The 18,965-nt window shown below is 46.7% G+C and overlaps 1 protein-coding gene across 2 annotated transcripts in view; it reads right to left on the reverse strand.

Moving 5' to 3' along the window:
- Positions 1-15,172, reverse strand: part of LOC126215336 (myosin light chain 1) — a 67,509-nt gene extending 52,337 nt beyond the window's left edge. For both annotated transcript variants that reach the window (XR_007542123.1, XM_049942018.1), the window contains exon 1: positions 15,043-15,172. Coding sequence is in view for 1 of the 2 variants with exons in the window: in XM_049942018.1 (XP_049797975.1) it covers positions 15,043-15,045 (3 nt within the window). In the remaining variant the exon portion in view is untranslated. The remainder of the gene's footprint in view (positions 1-15,042) is intronic.
- Positions 15,173-18,965: the final 3,793 nt, after the last annotated feature.

An 18,965-nucleotide genomic window follows, 5' to 3' on the forward strand; every position in this document is an offset into this window, starting at 1 on the left:
TTAATTTATGAATGCGTCTTACTAGCCGGTTTTCCGCCCGTCGGTTGTTGTACACGATTCATCTCCTGATTCTTCTGTTCCTGCTTTTGATCTGGTCAACACTGTAACTGTTTCCATCCAAGTACATGCGTAACATTCTGGCTAGCCCAATACTACTACTTCTCCTCCTTCACAGAAGCTCACTCCGGCCTTACTAACCGACTTTCCAACGAACAAGTAGCTATCTGACAACCCAAGTACGCATCGGAAACTATTGGGCGGTTACCTGGTGGCAAATTATCGACTGCGGAAGAGGGAATCCAGCAGCTAGAGCCGCCTTTCCAGAATCCACACGGGCATGCTAACAGGAGCAAGCAGAAACGACAACGGGAGCCACTGTGCAGAATAATGATGATGATGGTGTCGAGTGTCCCATTGCTGTTAATGTTTTGGACATGTAATGTCTCAGGAATGTGAGACCCCGAATCTCTCTCTCTCTCTCCCTCCCCCCCCCTCTCTCTCTCTCTCTCTCTCTCTCTCTCTCTCTCTCTCTCTCACACACACACACACACACTCACTCACACACACACACACACACACACACACACAACACAGAGCGACTGATGTTGAAAAACTCATAGAATAAAACTGCCGAGCAACGCTGAAGGAAAATACGTACGCTGTTTTGTTACAGCGCTGTTCAGTAAATGTGTATTCGAAAGAGCTGCTCAAAATGATGACAGCCATGGTCACGACAGATCGCAGAGAGAGTTGTCAGTTTCGACTCAGACATTCTACCATTCCACGATAACGACTTACAGATCGCTTCAACCCTGAGAATAAATTCCGTGCTGGTGTCTCGTGGGCTGATCTCTGGTCATGACACGAGGAGGAGGACGACGACGACGACAGACACGTCACTGGAGGGCAGAAGGGGGCTCAGAGGCTGACCCTGCAGCTGGGAGACGGCTGGGCTGCGAGCGAGTGTTCGGCCGGCGTTTTGTAGCTGTGTGTAGATGTAATCGACCTCTCCTCAAAGTTCCTCTGTACGCTTCTCGACCACCTAGTGTATGCTTCTCCCCTTAAGAAATTACTTGCAGCTAAACAGCATTCCTTGTAGATACGAAATGTGTTGCGACTTGCGTTAGGTATCCTCAGTGCCACAAGAATGAACGGTAAGTAACAGAATTGTGACTAGTAAGAATGCTGTTTGTTAACGCATATCTGAGAAACATAAGGCACGAAACAATCCTAGCATTAAGAAAGACATAATGGAAATGTGTTGCTTGTAGAAGACAGAGGACGTCTACAGCCTGACGTTTAAGGTCCAACGTTCCGCCAAGCAGTCAACTGTCAGTAGCGCTCATCTCTATGTGGCTCTCTCTCCCACAGTGTCGCCAAGCAACTCGCAAAAATTGTAATTAAAACGGATGATTTTTTCCCACCAGAGAAACGATTTCAAACCGTTCGCGTCACATCACGAAAAGTATAGTGAGCTCACTGGAAAGGCAGCGTGCTTTTTTTCCGTTGTCGCATAGTGTTTGAAACGTATTAGCTTCGGAAACGGACTTCAACTGATAACAACTATCAATTTTAAAGTCACTATCTCGCACAAAAATTAAAAAAATTCTGGTATTCACAAATGGGGTAGATCTCTATAATGTATCTAAGCATGACAAAAATATGTCCTCGAGCTTAATTAGACCGAATGTCATATTTTCTTCTCTCGAAGAAGGCGCTGCAGTCTGGAACCGCAAGACCGCTACGGTCGCAGGTTCGAATCCTGCCTCGGGCATGGATGTTTGTGATGTCCTTAGGTTAGTTAGGTTTAACTAGTTCTAAGTTCTAGGGGACTAATGACCTCAGCAGTTGAGTCCCATAGTGCTCAGAGCCATTTGAACCATTTTTTTGAAGAAGGCGAAATTCCGCCTCCGGGATAGTGCGCTACGTGAGAACTGCCGAGCGAAAGGCTTCAAGTTAGGCTGTATACACTCCTGGAAATTGAAATAAGAACACCGTGAATTCATTGTCCCAGGAAGGGGAAACTTTATTGACACATTCCTGGGGTCAGATACATCACATGATCACACTGACAGAACCACAGGCACATAGACACTGGCAACAGATCATGCACAATGTCGGAACTAGTACAGTGTATATCCACCTTTCGCAGCAATGCAGGCTGCTATTCTCCCATGGAGACGATCGTAGAGATGCTGGATGTAGTCCTGTGGAACCGCTTGCCATGCCATTTCCACCTGGCGCCTCAGTTGGACCAGCGTTCGTGCTGGACGTGCAGACCGCGTGAGACGACGCTTCATCCAGTCCCAAACATGCACAATGGGGGACAGATCCGGAGATCTTGCTGGCTTACACCTTCTAGAGCACGTTGGGTGGCACGGGATACATGCGGACGTGCATTGTCCTGTTGGAACAGCAAGTTCCCTTGCCGGTCTAGGAATGGTAGAACGATGGGTTCGATGACGGTTTGGATGTACCGTGCACTATTCAGTGTCCCCTCGACGATCACCAGTGGTGTACGGCCAGTGTAGGAGATCGCTCCCCACACCATGATGCCGGGTGTTGGCCCTGTGTGCCTCGGTCGTATGCAGTCCTGATTGTGGCGCTCACCTGCACGGCGCCAAACACGCATACGACCATCATTGGCACCAAGGCAGAAGCGACTCTCATCGCTTAAGACGACACGTCTCCATTCGTCCCTCCATTCACGCCTGTCGCGACACCACTGGAGGAGGGCTGCACGATGTTGGGGCGTGAGCGGAAGACGGCCTAACGGTGTGCGGGACCGTAGCCCAGCTTCATGGAGACGGTTGCGAATGGTCCTCGCCGATACCCCAGGAGCAACAGTGTCCCTAATTTGCTGGGAAGTGGCGGTGCGGTCCCCTACGGCACTGCGTAGGATCCTACGGTCTTGGCGTGCATCCGTGCGTCGCTGCGGTCCGGTCCCAGGTCGACGGGCACGTGCACCTTCCGCCGACCACTGGCGACAACATCGATGTACTGTGGAGACCTCACGCCCCACGTGTTGAGCAATTCGGCGGTACGTCCACCCGGCCTCCCGCATGCCCACTATACGCCCTCGCTCAAAGTCCGTCAACTGCACATACGGTTCACGTCCACGCTGTCGCGGCATGCTACCAGTGTTAAAGACTGCGATGGAGCTCCGTATGCCACGGCAAACTGGCTGACACTGACGGCGGCGGTGCACAAATGCTGCGCAGCTAGCGCCATTCGACGGCCAACACCGCGGTTCCTGGTGTGTCCGCTGTGCCGTGCGTGTGATCATTGCTTGTACAGCCCTCTCGCAGTGTCCGGAGCAAGTATGGTGGGTCTGACACACCGGTGTCAATGTGTTCTTTTTTCCATTTCCAGGAGTGTATGTTTGGTTTCAGCTGTGAGTAACCGACACAAATAATTTCCCAAGGAAGGCAACGAGTAACTCATTAGCCTACTCAGAGGGTTGTAGCAAGTTTAGCAGATACCAGTTACGTGCGTCTTAACAAGGCATCACTAGCGACGAGTTAGATAAGCTTTACGCAAAGGTACCGAAATTTTAACTCTTCTCCGACGAGAACAACGCACAAATCGACGTGAAGAATATACTTTATGCTGCATATAAAACTCTTTTCAACAGTGAGTTAAGGACTCACTGTTGGTGAAAATCGACTTAAAGAGCTAACATCTGCACAGTGCAGAAACATCTTAAAACAGTCGTTTCTGGTGTTAAATCTAGAATGTTCTCAACACATATCTTTAAAGATCTCGATATTTAGAAAAATCACAGTGCATATCCTCATTAATGTGCTTTCCAGTTTCTCAAAAAGTGCAACAACATGCCTGAAGTTAGTTTATTCAGTGACTGAAAATCTTTAACATTAATGTGTAATAGAATCAAATCCGGGTGCACGTGTTTCGAGAAACTTACCTAGGCTTATTACATGTTTGGTGAGAAACAAGTTGTTTAGGCTGATATTACATATCCTTCTACTGGCCACCTCCTCCTACTCCAGTCGAGCGTATTATCAGAGGGATTCTCAACGACGAATGTAAAATTAATCACACTGTCGCACCACAGTATTTATTGTTAGCTTAGTGCCTTTCTTACCAATAATATAATATTATAATATTCCACAAATTTAGCTCATTCCGATTTGTTGTCCTGTCGTGGTCTCCGCGCCTCTTCACATCCTCTTAGTACTGTGTTCCAGCCTCGGCCCCCCCCCACCCCCCCCCCCCCCCTGCAACGTTTACCCCAGCAACACACATTCACATTGCCTTTTACTACCAAACTAATTATTCATCCACGCCTCAGGATGAGTCGTGCTCAAGTTATGCTACAAAGCTATTTCGTCCGCTGTTAGATGCAGTACCTCTATGTTGTCAGACTGCCTTTTTTCTTCTGTTCCCTTCCTCTCTACTGTTCATCGCTCAGTTTTCATTCCCATATTTACGGATTCACAAAGTTTCAATAAAATGCACGTTTGTAGTTTCTTTTGTGGTCATACGGCTTTATCAGTGCGATCTATGGACTGTGACTAACGGAATGTGATAAAAAATGTAAAACGACAGAATAATGTGGAAGAACGCCGTAAGTCCTCTCGGGACTTGCCGAGGAGTCAACGCTTTATTGATTTGTGAATCGTAGAATTCGTAACTTTGGTAAATAAATGCAGTAAGCAAGTTTTATTTGGAAAATATATCTTCACGATTGTAAATAATCTCCAGTGGATACAGTACATTTCGACCTCCATAATTCCTTCAGGAAAGAAATCGTGTTGTTAACGCGTGAGTAACAAGAAAATAGGCGCTACAACTTTTACCGCAGACGAAATAATTTCCGGCCTTGTTCGGTGAACCTTCACCTTGGCCAGCTCGCTGTTGTGAGGCCAGTGTTCGTTGTCTCCTGCTTTTAGCGATGCGGCCACGTTATTTCTCGAGTAGAAAGGAGGTGCCACAAGTCCTTTGCAACGAGCTTTTCAGTGCCCTTCGTGGAGTATTTTTCTTATGAAGTCAACAAAACGGCAGCTAAAACTGATCCATCTTTATACACACAGCGGCAGCTACGTTATGTGGCGATCCGACGAGGTGCCCACAGTTTCAATCGCAGCTTACGAGTTCTTCTTCTTCTTCCTTCAAGGAGTGGGCGATTCGCCTGATCCGGTATGTCTTTGTTCAAAAATGGTTCAAATCGATCTGAGCACTATGGGACTTAACATCTATGGTTATCAGTCCCCTAGAACTTAGAACTACTTAAACCTAACTAACCTAAGGACAGCACACAACACCCAGTCATCACGAGGCAGAGAAAATCCCTGACCCCGCCGGGAATCGAACCCGGGAACCCGGGCGTGGGAAGCGAGAACGCTACCGCACGACCACGAGCTGCGGTATGTCTTTGTTGCCGTTCCGCCTGCGAAAGCTGTCGACACAGTATGTGGCATCTGAAATTCTGTCTTCGAAAAGAAGCAGGAAGAGCATGTTTTAAACATTTACTGTGCGTGTCTGCGGGTCATGACATTTTCATTAGAATCTTATTCGGAACTGCAACCAGATGTGAAGCGTTACGACGATATTGCAGAAGTGATACCGATATGAACTAATTCAGTGTATATGAGACTTTCCCTTGTTTTGGTGACAGAAAACAGCAACCAGACATGATTCGTGTAGTTATCGTAATACATTCGTCTCGGAATAGGGGTTTGTATTCTGTCGGTCAGCTTTTTCTTTTCGCGTCTGTCAAAGTCTCCTGGTTTAAAACTACACGCAGTGGGGGCGCAAACAAAAAAAAAATGGTTCAAATGGCTCTGAGCACTATGGGACTCAACTGCTGTGGTCATAAGTCCGCTAGAACTTAGAACTACTTAAACCTAACTAACCTAAGGACATCACACACATCCATGCCCGAGGCAGGATTCGAACCTGCGACCGTAGTGGTCGTGCGGTTCCAGACTGTAGCGCCTTTAACCGCTCGGCCACTCCGGCCGGCGGGGCGCAAACGGCAGTGGCCTCGGTACTGTAGCTGCCGCTGGCTGTCTGGTGCCGGCTAACTTATAAACAGGACTACAGTTTACAGGTGAAACGAGTGCCGCCGTCGGCAGATGTCCTGCTTACAGTCGAATAACTCGTTCTCTGCACGCGGTTGAGACTGGTTGCAAGGTTATCCACATCACCACGGTCGTATACAGTCCTGCGGAGTTGTTCCGCCAGAGCGGACAAAACAGTAACGCCGCAGCAGCCGCCCGCCCACGATCCTGTGAGGAGCGCGGCGTGCCTTCCCTGCCTCGCTTCCCTCAGCCGGCGGCCGGCGGCCGGCGTCTGCAGCTGACGGAGACCGGCACCGGGGGCCAGGGGAGGGACTGGAGCCGCACCCCGGACCTGCAGCGACCGCCCCGCACTCGTCTGCTGCCGAGGAAAGGCCTGGAGCCACAGACAGCCGTCGATTCTACATCTACATCGATACTCCGCAATCGATCTTATGGCGAGTAGCGGAGGGTAGTACTTGTCATTTCCTTTCCTCTTCCACTCGCAAATACATCGAGGCAAAAACGACCGTCTGTATGCCTCCTTATGAGCCCTAATTTCTCGTATCTCGTCTTCGTTATCCATACGCGAATCGTTCTGCCGCTTCTCTAAACTTAATCTATAGAGTTCCCCGAAAAGAACGCCGCCATCCCTCCAGGGATTCCCGTTTGAGTTCGCGATCTCCGTAACACTTGCGTATTGTTGGAGCCTACCAGTAACAAATCTAGCAGCCCGCCTCTGAATTACTGCCGTGTCTACCTTCGATCCGACCTGGTACGGATCCCAAGCCCTCGATTATTACTCAAGGATAGCTCGCACTAGCGTCCTATATGCGGCCTCCTTTACAGATGAGACACACTTACCTACAATTCTCCGAATAAACCGAAGTCGACCATTCGCCTTTCCTGCCACAATACTCACATTCTCGTTCCATTCCACATCGCTTTGCAACGTTACGCCTATATATTTAAGCGACGTGCCTGTGTCAAGTAGTCACTACTATTCATGCTGTAACAGGACATTACGGGTTTGTTTTTTCTACTCGCACACATTAACTTACATTTTTATACGTTTAGAGCTAGCTGCCATTAATCACACCAATCAGAATTTTTATCTTAGTATCCTCCTACAGAATCTCAACATCAACATGTTACCTCTAGTGCCTAACGGGACCGAGTATAACGTATACATGGTACCGCAAAATTTTTACAATCTACTTTCTAGAACGTTTTGTTTTAGCAGGAAAGCACAGTGTCCACAATGTACCAACAGTGTCTCCCGTAATGTTTACTAAGCGTTTTGAATCGTAAATAGTGCCGTAGTACCTTCATTCTGCCTGTTGTGGTGGGTTTGCCATTTTAAGTCACAAAAACTTACAGGGCCCAATACAAAACGTACCGTATCGAATACACTAAAGGTATTATCTAATGCCAAGTAATGAAAGCGTGAAAATTCCGAAACATCGTTGAATGGACAACTAATCTCGTACATCAGAAAATGTGCAGAGGGTGGTCAGAAAGAGTGTGAGAAGTTTGTAAGCGCGTTGCAGGGCGGGTTGTGCTGAGAAAGAATTGTCAAGGAAAAAAATCGATACGTCGCGTCGTTTCCGATTTAATTAGCACTGACCTTACCCAATCAGGTAGCTGTGCTCGCAAATTCAAGCAGCGTGCCGGTTTCCTAGGTTGCTCACCTAGTTTAAATCTATCACTTCCGGAAAATGCACATTTGAATTGGTAATGACCTACAGCTGTCTGTACATTACCGCATGCACATGCTTGAATTTGCGCTGGTAATGACCTGATTGGCTCACGTCAATGCTAATTACGTCGGAAACGGTGCAACGTATCGAATTTTTTTGTCGATAATTATTTCTCGGCACAGCCTACCCTGCAGCACCCTTACAAGCTTTCCATACTGTTTTTGACCACGCTGCACACGCCAGTTGACAAATAAAAATAAATAAAATAAAAGACGGTAATGCGCCAGAGTGCTGTTATAACTGTTGATTGCTACACGTTTAGCAGCAGGCCTATTCCGGCATTATCGCCTTCTTCAGGCTATCTGCAAACAAATACGTTTCGTTAAAAGTTGTAACATTATAACTAATAACGATTTTGTTTTACTGTTTTCCAGTACTTACTGTCGCTGTCTTGTAATCTTACTGTTGCATAGGTCATTTTCAATTGCAGCCAAGTTTTTAAATGTGTATCTCAATCTCTACCAATTGCTGTTGTTCGCAGATGTAAGCTAGGACTTTTATCGCCGGTAGCGTTTTTGTTGTGGTTTTGACAGCTACGATTCACAGCTAATCCAGCGATGCTGTACGGTTACATCCTTTGCTGTGGATCGAGACTCCTCGCGGACTGCTGATTATACTTCCACATTACGCGGCAAGACAACCGCAGTAGCCTTTGAACAACACGGCCACGCTGCACTGCAGCTGGGTACTTCTTTACTTAATTCGTGGTTCCAAACACACCAGATGAAAAAGGAAAATGCCAATTTCTGCGCTAGAAGAGTGGGGGAAAAGCGTCAGCCTTCGAGGTCGAAAAGACGTCCTCCGCAGGAATGGAGCGGTGAGGCCCAGCGCGGCAGCTCGTGCCGTCACGGCTGCAGAGCATGGCGGACGCCTGCCCCTCGTCTCGGTCCTAGGACGTCACAAGTCGCATCTGACAGACAGCCCGAAGGTGCTTTGTGCTTTCGATAGATTCCCCACGCTCGTCTGGCCCTGGCCTACACTTGACTTAACCAGCCCCAAAAAAGTAGATCTCGAAACACATTTTCTACAACTTTAGATTTCGCAGTCAATATTAGAAAATAGAAATTACTAAAGAAATAAAAGAAATCTGTTTAGAGTTTAAGCCAACAAAGTGTTGTCGATTTATCCTCGTTCCTCCACGTCGAGGGGTATTAAAGTGGCGGCGATATTCCTTGATCATTTTTCTTAATATACAACAGGATTTTCTCAATCGTTCTGATTTTTCTTTTCTTTTCTAGATACGCAGTTTTCAATTTTAACCTAACATTATCGGAATATTAATTATTTTTTGTCAAGATTTTCGAACGTGGTTTCCGTAATTTGCTAGACACCCTGGATTTAATCATACGAGGAAGTAATTTCAGACTGTCGAATAAAAAATGCGGCATCAAAAATGGTTCAAATGGCTCTGAGCACTATGGGACTTAACTTCTGAAGTCATCAGTCCCCTATAACTTAGAACTACTTAAACCTAACTAACCTAAGGACATCACACACATCCATGCCCGAGGCAGGATTCGAACCTGCGACCGTAGTGGTCGCGCGGTTCCAGACTGTAGCGCCTAGAACCGCTCGGCCACCCCGGCCGGTAATGCGGCATCTAACTTCATATTAATATCATGAGATTTACTTTGCATATACCAACGATATTCGCCTACTGTCTAGGTATCAGTCTACCATAAAAACACTAAGCGGAAAAGTGTAAATCATCTCACATAAAGTAAGTTTTGTGGAATTGTTATTAAATTTAGTTAATTTCTCAAACTCGACGAATCAATTATACAAAAACTCGCAATTTTAGAACCTTGCCCCCTCTTGAAAAAAGTTCTGCAGACGCCAACGATCTTGGATAGAATAACGGAATAAACACAGCTGTCATGCGCCAGATTGACATTCGTTGCAAAGATCGTAAGAAAGCGTGATCTATCTCCTACAGAAGTACCGTCCGGCAAGTTCGTGAATTACTTATTTTCTAAGTTTGACTAACCAAATCTATAGAGCTGAATGAAGAGAGATCTGTGCGGTTTTGTGGCGCGTTTAGTGAATCGAAGTGAGCCACAGAAACTCTCGACAGAGAAGTCGCTGTGCTGCTTGTAGATTGTTGTCAAAGTTCAGCGACAGCTCAGCAAATACACCACCTCTGACATACGTATCGTGAATGAGAAAGCACCCTAATGTGTGACTTTGTGACTATGGAACTATGTGAAGCAAATGACCGTATCTTTTGACTGCATTAATTTAGAAGCTTGCATTTACTGCACCGCTAAGGGACTATGAATCCAAGTATGTGACATAAATTTCAATTTGGCCATTCCTGAGAAAAAGGGTTCGTAAGAGTGAACAGACAGACAGACGGACAACAAAGGATGTCATAAGGGTTCCATTTTTACCGACTGAGGCACGGAATTAATATACGGAACTTTAAAAAGCAGGCTGCAACAATGGCAGATTAAGACTGGAGTGTTGCAGACTGTGCACAGTTCACTCTCATAAAGGAAGAAACCATAGATACAGGCAAAATTTGTGTTATACATCTGAGTATTACTTTTTGTCGCAATTCACTATGCAATTTAAGTGGTAAAGTTATTATTAACAAATTGCGTTGAAGAAAAACACTAACCAGTCTACGGCACATCGACTGGCCCGCCACATTAGTCGATCCAAACCCCTTAACAAATGTGTGGGACTATTTCGGACAAGGGGAGGAAGGTAGAAATTAAGATCCCCGCAGTTCGCCGGCTGTGTGGGATCTAATCGCGAAAGAGTGTCTCGATCTCTTCCGTACAGGATAAGAGAAGAAACTCGCGGCCACCACCGAGGCGAGAGGCGGTGACTGCTAAGGCCGATTTGACGCTCACCGCTGCACGACTCGGCTCAGTAGGGCAGAGACTTGCGCGGAGCACCCTCCGCCACGGTCGCAGCGTAGCGCTAGCTGGCGCCTGTGGTCCACACCCCAGCGAGCAGGGACTGCCAGCACAGCACGCCCTGCATCGTTCCCGCAGTTACGACACTTCGCACAGTCAACTGATCGACTGCTACTCGCCGCCACCTACTGTGGAACTGTTGAACGCGCATTGCGACCAACATCTACATCGACATGGATACTCTGCAAATCACATTTAAGTACCTGGCAGAGGGTTCATCGAACCACCTTCACAATTCTCTATTATTCCAATCTCGTATAGCGCGCGGAAAGAATGAACACCTATATCTTTCCGTACGAGCTCTGATTTCCCTTATTTTATCGTGGTGATCGTTCCTCCCTATGTAGGTCGGTGTCGACAAAATATTTTCGCATTCGGAGGAGAAAGTTGGTGATTGGAATTTCGTGAGAACATTCCGTGGCAACGAAAAACGCCTTTCTTTTAATGATTTCCAGCCCAAATCGTGTATCATTTCTGTGACAATCTCTCCCATATTTCGCGATAATGCAAAACGTGCTGCCTTTCTTTGAACTTTTTCGATGTACTCCGTCAGTCCTACCTGGTAAGGATCCCACACCGCGCAGCAGTATTCTAAAAGAGGGCGGACAAGCGTGGTGTAGGCAATCTCCTTAGTAGGTCTGTTACATTTTCTAAGTGTCCTGCCAATAAAACGCAGCCTTTGGCTAGCCTTCCCCACAACATTTTCTGTGTGTTCTTTCCAATATCCGGGCTGTGGACAGCGAAAATCTCCTGCGACCGGGCGCTCGCTTCCCCCGACGACTGGCGCCAAACGTACGCCGCCTCTCTACGCTTGACGGCGGTCACGATTTCGAGATAGTTAGTGAAGTAGCTCGCCACTGGTCGCGTAATCGGCCCCGGGGAGTTCAGCGCGCACGAAAGCTGTTTCAGGTTGTCTTTTCATAATACTAGGCCCGTTCCCGCTTAGCTGACGACAAACACTCCCGAAACCATCTGAAGATGAACCTGAAAAGGTTTGAAAACCGGTTTATGGAATAAAGCATTATTATTCAAAAAGTGACTGGTTGCAGTTGTGTATAACTTATTTACACTCCATAAATAGTAAAAAGGTACGAGCTGGCTGACTTTGAGCCCACGTCCCTAGTAGAGCGGCAGAGTACCGCGTGCTACACGCAGGATCCGAGCACGGCAGCCCAGCAACAGCGCAGTGGGCCGCTCTCCTGCAGCTGGATGCGGGACCGACGGCGCGCCCTCGCTTTGCAGCCTTAGCCAGTCAGTTAAAGAGAGACGTACGTACAGTTTTTTTAAATTATTTTATTGGGTTTCAGGAGAGATCATTTCACCAGATGCAATTATTGCACATAATGATACAAACTGGACATTGGTCTGATTTCATTACAAAATGGTTCAAATGGCTTAGAGCACTATGGGACTTAAATGCGGTCATCAGTTCCCTGAACTTAGAACTACTGAAACCTAACTAACGCCGGCCGCGGTGGCCGTGCGGTTCTAGGCGCTCCAGTCCGGAGCCGCGCTGCTGCTACGGTCGCAGGTTCGAATCCTGCCTCGGGCATGGGTGTGTGTGATGTCCTTAGGTTAGTTAGGTTTAAGTAGTTCTAAGTTGTAGGGGACTGTTGACCACAGCACTTGAGTCCCACAGTGCTCAGAGCCATTTTGAACCTAACTAACCTAAGGACATCACACACATCCATGCCCGAGGCAGGATTCGAACCTGCGACCGTAGCGGTCGCGCGGTTCTAGACTGTAGCGCCTAGCACCGCTCGGCCACCCCGGCCGGCTAAAATGTAAACATTCCCAAACTTTTAATATATTGTACCAGTTCCACCACGTCTCGATATTCATAAAAGATGCATCCGTTGAGGCCGGCCTTTTGCACGACAGAGACTTGGCAGTACATCGCGTGCCCAGGGATCAACATTTTCTCCTCTGGCTGCTCTCGTAACACACTTGTAGGGTAGTCCTCGAGACAGTGCGCACCAAGACCTTGTCGACTTCCTCAGTCGACTATGCGAACCGTTGCTCGACGAATGGTGTAAAGCTATGCGGATAGCATCGACACTAGGAAAGATTATCCACGCCCTGTTTGACCGTCAAAAACTGCGGTTCCCGCAGAGACGTACAGTTTGGAACCATTCGTGTACAATTCGTACCAGCCGAGCCAGATACTATCCTATTTCGACAATGCCGAAGCTCTCAATTCACTCAGTGTTACGGTTCTTTTAGATACGTGACCCTCATATACAGCACCGTGAATTTTTGTAAGAGTTGTTTGCTCGGGGTCGACTCCGTACCACGGTGCAGCTCGGCAGACGGCACTGCCAGAGGTAGAAGAAGCGGCTGTGACTGAAAATATCGTAACGATCGAACCCCATACTCTGGGGTTTGTAGTCTGCCACTTGCTGCCGACACGAGCCTCGGGCCGTATCTAGTCCCGTCGATTCAAGTAGTAACTAATGGCTGCAAGTCAAAAACTAAATGTAGAAGAATTTTTGCGTCTGCAGAATATTTCAGAGCAATGGCGTCATTGTCGCCCCATTTTTTGTTTTACAGTCATAGATTTTTTAAAAGAAACCTGTCTCCGACGTTGGTGGTATAGCTATAATGTCTTCTCGAGTAAGCACGGAATTTGGTTTCATAGGTTTACAGTCGCAGTGCATCCTTCGCTATATATTGTTCTCTTTATTAAAGTATACCTTCATATTACCGTACATTATTTGGTATGGTATTTATTTCATCACCTTTCGCTGTCCTCGTTCGTTACTGTTCCCTTAACTCCAAGTTTCGCACTTAATGAACAAAATTCATATTTCAGTCCCCATTAAAATAGACGGTAAGGTATTTTTTTTTTAATTTGCTCCGTACTGTACATAGTGGACATCCGTTACACGTGCTGCACGACAGCTCCTGACTGTGATTGTAATTTTCCCAAATATGCTAATTAACGCAAACATAGTGAAGTGAGAAAGAATGAAAGAAATATTTCAATCGTGGATACCGAGGGAAAAAAAAGAACAGTTTATCAAGTCGAGTAATATGTTGAACGTTCCGAGAAGACTGCAAACAAAATAGAGAGAATGCAGACTAATATACAACACCTGTAAAGAAAAAACAGGATGAGTGCAATGAGTGGAATATAAAATCAAATACTAAGGGGTGTCTAAGGCAACATGTCGCTTAGTGGCAACACTATTTTTAACTTCCGCATTCAAGAATTAAGAAGGAAAGCGAGAAAACGTTTCAGTGTGGGACTAAAAGCGAAAAAGAAACACAGCAATATAAGGGAGAATATCGATTAGTGATGAAGAACATAAAGATGAGAAAGTGAGTATGAACATTTTAAAGGAGTATAATGATTTGCAATAAATGAACTGAGGCTGGAACAGCGGAAGAAGTGGGCGTTACCTCCCACCTACAGAGCAAGATAAATGAAGGTGGGGGAGCAAGGGAAGCGTTTAGAATGAGATTAGTGCAGGCGAGGGAAGCTGTCGGAGATTAAAAAAGTGTGCTGGAACTCTGCCAGGAGCTGTACAAAGCGTATGTCTGCGCAGCAGGGCGCTGAAGGAAAATCTCAGAAGAAACTGGCATTTTAAAAGTCGCGCAATAAACATCTTTTAAAAGAGCGTAGGCTACAGAGATGAATTGTGAAACCACCTACTGTGGGTGTCCAACGAAAGAATACCAAAATGAATAGTCCAATACTACCTAGGACGAGCAGAAATGTTGGCAAACCGAATTGATGGATCCAATAAATCCTGACTTCAAACAGCAAACGAACCTAAACTCCGATGTTTGGTGCAAGAACAAGAACACAGGTCTGGGACTGAACTGCCAACCTTCCAGTTTATAGTCAGCCAGTCACCCACTGAGCCAGAGAGCAAATGTCGCAAACTGAATTGCGCACCTCTTCCCAAGACTGTGTCTAGTTAAAACAACTGCATTTGTTTCATTATATTAAAAAAACTAAAAAATCTATCGCCAGCACTGTGGGCACGCGACTACGTAACTCTTTCCATTCACTGCTCTATCACACTGCAACACACGCGTCCAGCAAACTCCTATCCCCACCGTTAGTGCCTTACGAAAGCGGAGCCGCAAAATTCTCTTCCAAGTAATTCCTCTGTTAACCTGATGCCCCTCCCCCCTCAAAAAAAAAAAAAAATAAAAAAAAGTAAATAAATAAAATAAACTTAGCCGCGTCGGGTTCGAACCTAGACCCTCCGTCACACACGGTAGCAACCCCGTTTGAAAAAGACTCGTACAAAACAGTCTCGGCGGTGGTAGTGGCAGCAGTGCGCAATTAGCCGATTGTCGACGCAGATGTACTGTACTTGTACTCACCATGTTGTCAGCGAGAAGAGAAGTTTGGATCGGACTGCACTGCGGGAAGCCTCGGGTCCGGACTAGAAGTGCGGTGGCGCGCGGGCCCGCCGGCAGTTTTTATCGGCGCGCTCGCAGATGGCGCGCGAGTCGCGGCCGGGTTTCAGGTGTCCGAGTTATAACGAGCGCGCCTCTGGCAGCCGTGGCGACGGAAGGCGGCCGCAGCCCCGTATTCCAGGCCGAGTGGCGGACGTATCGGCGTGGCGGCGATAAGCCGCCGCCGGTTTTGCAACCGAATTAGACGTCCCCCTGATCTAATCACCGCAACTTGCGCGCTAGTGGACGCGCGCAGCGACAGTAATTCTTCCCGTTCACACCAGCTACCTCTCCAGAAAAATTCTGCAGCGTGTCATTTGCTCTGTTTCATCTTCGTGACTCAGGTGGCAGCGATTTGAACAAAATTTTTGAACGTACGTAAAAATTTCAGCAGGTAAGAGCAATCTTCTTAAGTGTCTGGCAACTCCCCACGTATGGGCATCTCCGATGACGGCATGCCGACGGCTTCCCGCCCCCTAGGAAGAAATGCTTTCTTTTCTTAAATTATTGGGTTTCGGTACTTACCCATATAGCGATCTCAATAGCGGAGTGTCAATTATGACGATAACAACGTAAAGACAACACGACAACCAACCCCCGAGCGTAGAAAATCTCCGAAGCGGTCGGGTATCTAATCCGGACCCCTTCGGTTAGTAATCCGCCGCGCTCACCTCACAGCTGTCGAGGCGGACGAAGAAATCCTTTGCGAAGGGATCCCGCGTCCCGCTCCGCAGGACAATCACGGTTGTCACTCAGGAAAACGCCAGACCGTGTGGTGGACATTGACTACACCCAAGTGTGCCCAGATCCACTTGTAGTGAAACGTCAAACTGTTCTGTCATTCATCACCGAATCACCATTGGATCTTTGCCGGTCTACTGCTATCTGGCGAACCAAACAAACGTATTCACACGAGTGCCGTAACACATCTATTGTGTGATTTGGCGACGATGCTACAAACTTATAGTGACGATGGAAAAGCCTAAAGTATCAGTTTGATGTGAGAGAGGCTTGTCCGGAATCGCCTTAGTCGAAAGTTATAAGCGAAAATTCCTTCTATACCTCTGAATATATGTAGCGTTACTGTTGATGCTAAATTGTAGGGTAGGCAACATTCAGAGGCAGTAGTGCGGACCAAAACAACAAAAACAAGTCGAGTGAACACGACCTCCGAATTCGTACTTGTTCAGAGGAAGTGACGTGTTTCACAGTATCGAAGATGAACAGGTGCTCACAGCTCTTCATGCATGCGGTTTAGAGCCCGTGTTAACTGGACCTCTTTTTTCTCGTTGAGATCCGTACTACCACCTCTGAAAGTTGTCTGCCCTACAATGCTAGCAACAACAGTGCCGGTATCACTGTCGGAGAACGATTTTCGCCTATAACTTTCGACTCGGTCGTTTCCGGACCAGCGTCTCTTTACCCTTCTGCATCGTCTCTGAAAGTCTGTAACATCACTGTAAATGCTAACAAATTTGTCTCACCAGATGCGCACTGACGGGCGCAGTTTAGAGCCCTAAAACCACATCACCGCCGCCATTATCAGCCGCCCAGTCAGCTGGTGCGGTGGTTTGGAAACTGGGCACGTTTTGGGAGGGGGGGACTTCGCTTTCCAGCCAGGTCTCCCGATTTAAGTTTTCCGAAGGACACGAAACGGAAGCCATAGATGAGAAGGGAGTGAGACAGGTTTGTTGGCTATTTCCAGTATCATTCGACCTGAACGTTGTCAAGGAGGAATTTCGAAAGGACATAGTTCGAGGAGAGGAAATAATAACTGTAAGGTTTGCGGTGACATTGTAATTCTGTGAGAGATGTCGCGGCAAAAAGACTCGGAAGAGCGATTCGAGCAGAATGGGTAGGGTCTTGAACACAAGCTGTGATGTGAGCATCAAGAAAACTAAACCGAGGGTAATGGAATGCAGTCGAATTAAAGAAAGCAACGGCGAGGGAATTAGATTAGGAAGTGAGTCATTAAAAGAGTAGATGAGTTTTACTATTTGAGTGTAAAAGAACTGATGATGGTCAAAATAGAGAACATATAAAATGCAGATTGGCAATAGGAAGAATATCGTTTGTGAAAAAGAGGAATTTATTAACATCTGACATCAGTTTAAGTGTGAGAAAGCCTTTTCTGAAGGTAATTTGTCTGGGCTATACTTTTCTATGGAGTGAAAAGTGCCCTATAAGCACTAAGGAAGAAAACAAGTGCATTCACTAGTTACGTGGATAGTGATCAGTGACGAGACTACTGATCATCACAGGCTGTGTTCAGAATGATCACCGGCAGTGGCAACACTCGCCTCCAGTTTAGTATGGAACGACGGCTGCACACGTACTGTCCCAGTAGGCTGCAGTAATACCCCGTTCCATATCATCGGGTGTAGTTGATGTGTCCTTAGAGATAGCGTTTTTCAGCTTTCCCCACTGAAAAAAGTCTACAGGCGTCATATCAGTGGAGCGGGTCCTCTGCGTCCAATCCAACAATTTGGAGACAATCCGTGAAGACGTGCACTATTCGCTGGATAGCCATCATGTTAATACCACAGGCTCCTCTTAGTCTGCAGAGGAACGTCTTCTAGCATCCGTGGAAGATGGCCTGTTAGGGGGCTGCGATACTGGTGCGCGTTCAGTGTTTCCTCTATGGAAAGAGGGCCAATGAACTGATGGTTCACTATCCCACACCACACGTTTATATACTCGGGACGCTGACGTTCCACGAGATGAAGCCAACGGGGATAGTCAACAGACCTATAGTGCGTGTTTCGGCTGTAAAATTGGCTTCATCACTAAACAAAATAGATACCTAAGGAGTACCCTGCCTTAGTGCACATGTACAGAAATTAGCACGATCCTAATAATCGCTTCTATGCAGCTGTTGATGGAGAGAGATGCGACAGCGATGGAACGTATATCGATGGAGAATGCGTAGGATACTTGCCACTTCCAAATGTGACTACGCGGGAGCTAACGTGCGAATCAACTTCAGTAGCACTAAGAACATTGATTTCTCCCTCTTCTGTCGTCACTCGTTTCCTTCTGTTACGTTGTCTAGGTGTTACATTACCACTTTCACTTAACTGGTTGAAGAGTTTGATAAATAATTACCGAAAAGTTTGACGTTTATTGGTATATCTTCCCACGTACACAGTACGAGAACGAACTGCATTCTTGGCTCTGAGCACTATGGGACTTAACAGCTATGGTCATCAGTCCCTTAGAACTTAGAACTACTTAAACCTAACTAACCTAAGGACATCATACAGCACCCAGTCATCACGAGGCAGAGAAAATCCCTGACCCCGCCGGGAATCGAACCCGGGAACCCGGGCGCGGGAAGCGAGAACGCTACAGCACGACCACGAGCTGCGGGCCCCGAACTGCATTCTTCCTACTCTCTCCATACACAATGAGCATATCGGCTTTGTCCCAAGGAGCAGACAGGCACACTGTAAGCAAACATAACCACATCGTATGTAGCAACTACGAAGGTTGAACGTCACAAACAAGTGTCGGTGTGGAAACTTTTCAAAATACGATATCTCGTAAACGATTCGCAATAGAATCCTGCAGTAAACACCAGTGACATTCTAATTTACCCTACTTTTAATTTGTTAATGTCAATAGGCATTGTTCCATTTAAAAAGTCTACATTTGTGCAAAAAACACACTTTCTAAGTATTATTACAATCTGTTTATTGGCTAACAATACGAGACCCTGACTACCAATGCAATCTGTGAAAACCGAACAACAATAGTACTTTTCATTTCCGCAACATTTGCGGTGCAAGTTTTAGGTGACTCATCCTGTATATATACACTCCTGGAAATGGAAAAAAGAACACATTGAC

The sequence above is a fragment of the Schistocerca nitens genome, chromosome 12 (genome assembly GCF_023898315.1).
Source record: "Schistocerca nitens isolate TAMUIC-IGC-003100 chromosome 12, iqSchNite1.1, whole genome shotgun sequence".
Classification (NCBI taxonomy): domain Eukaryota; kingdom Metazoa; phylum Arthropoda; class Insecta; order Orthoptera; family Acrididae; genus Schistocerca; species Schistocerca nitens.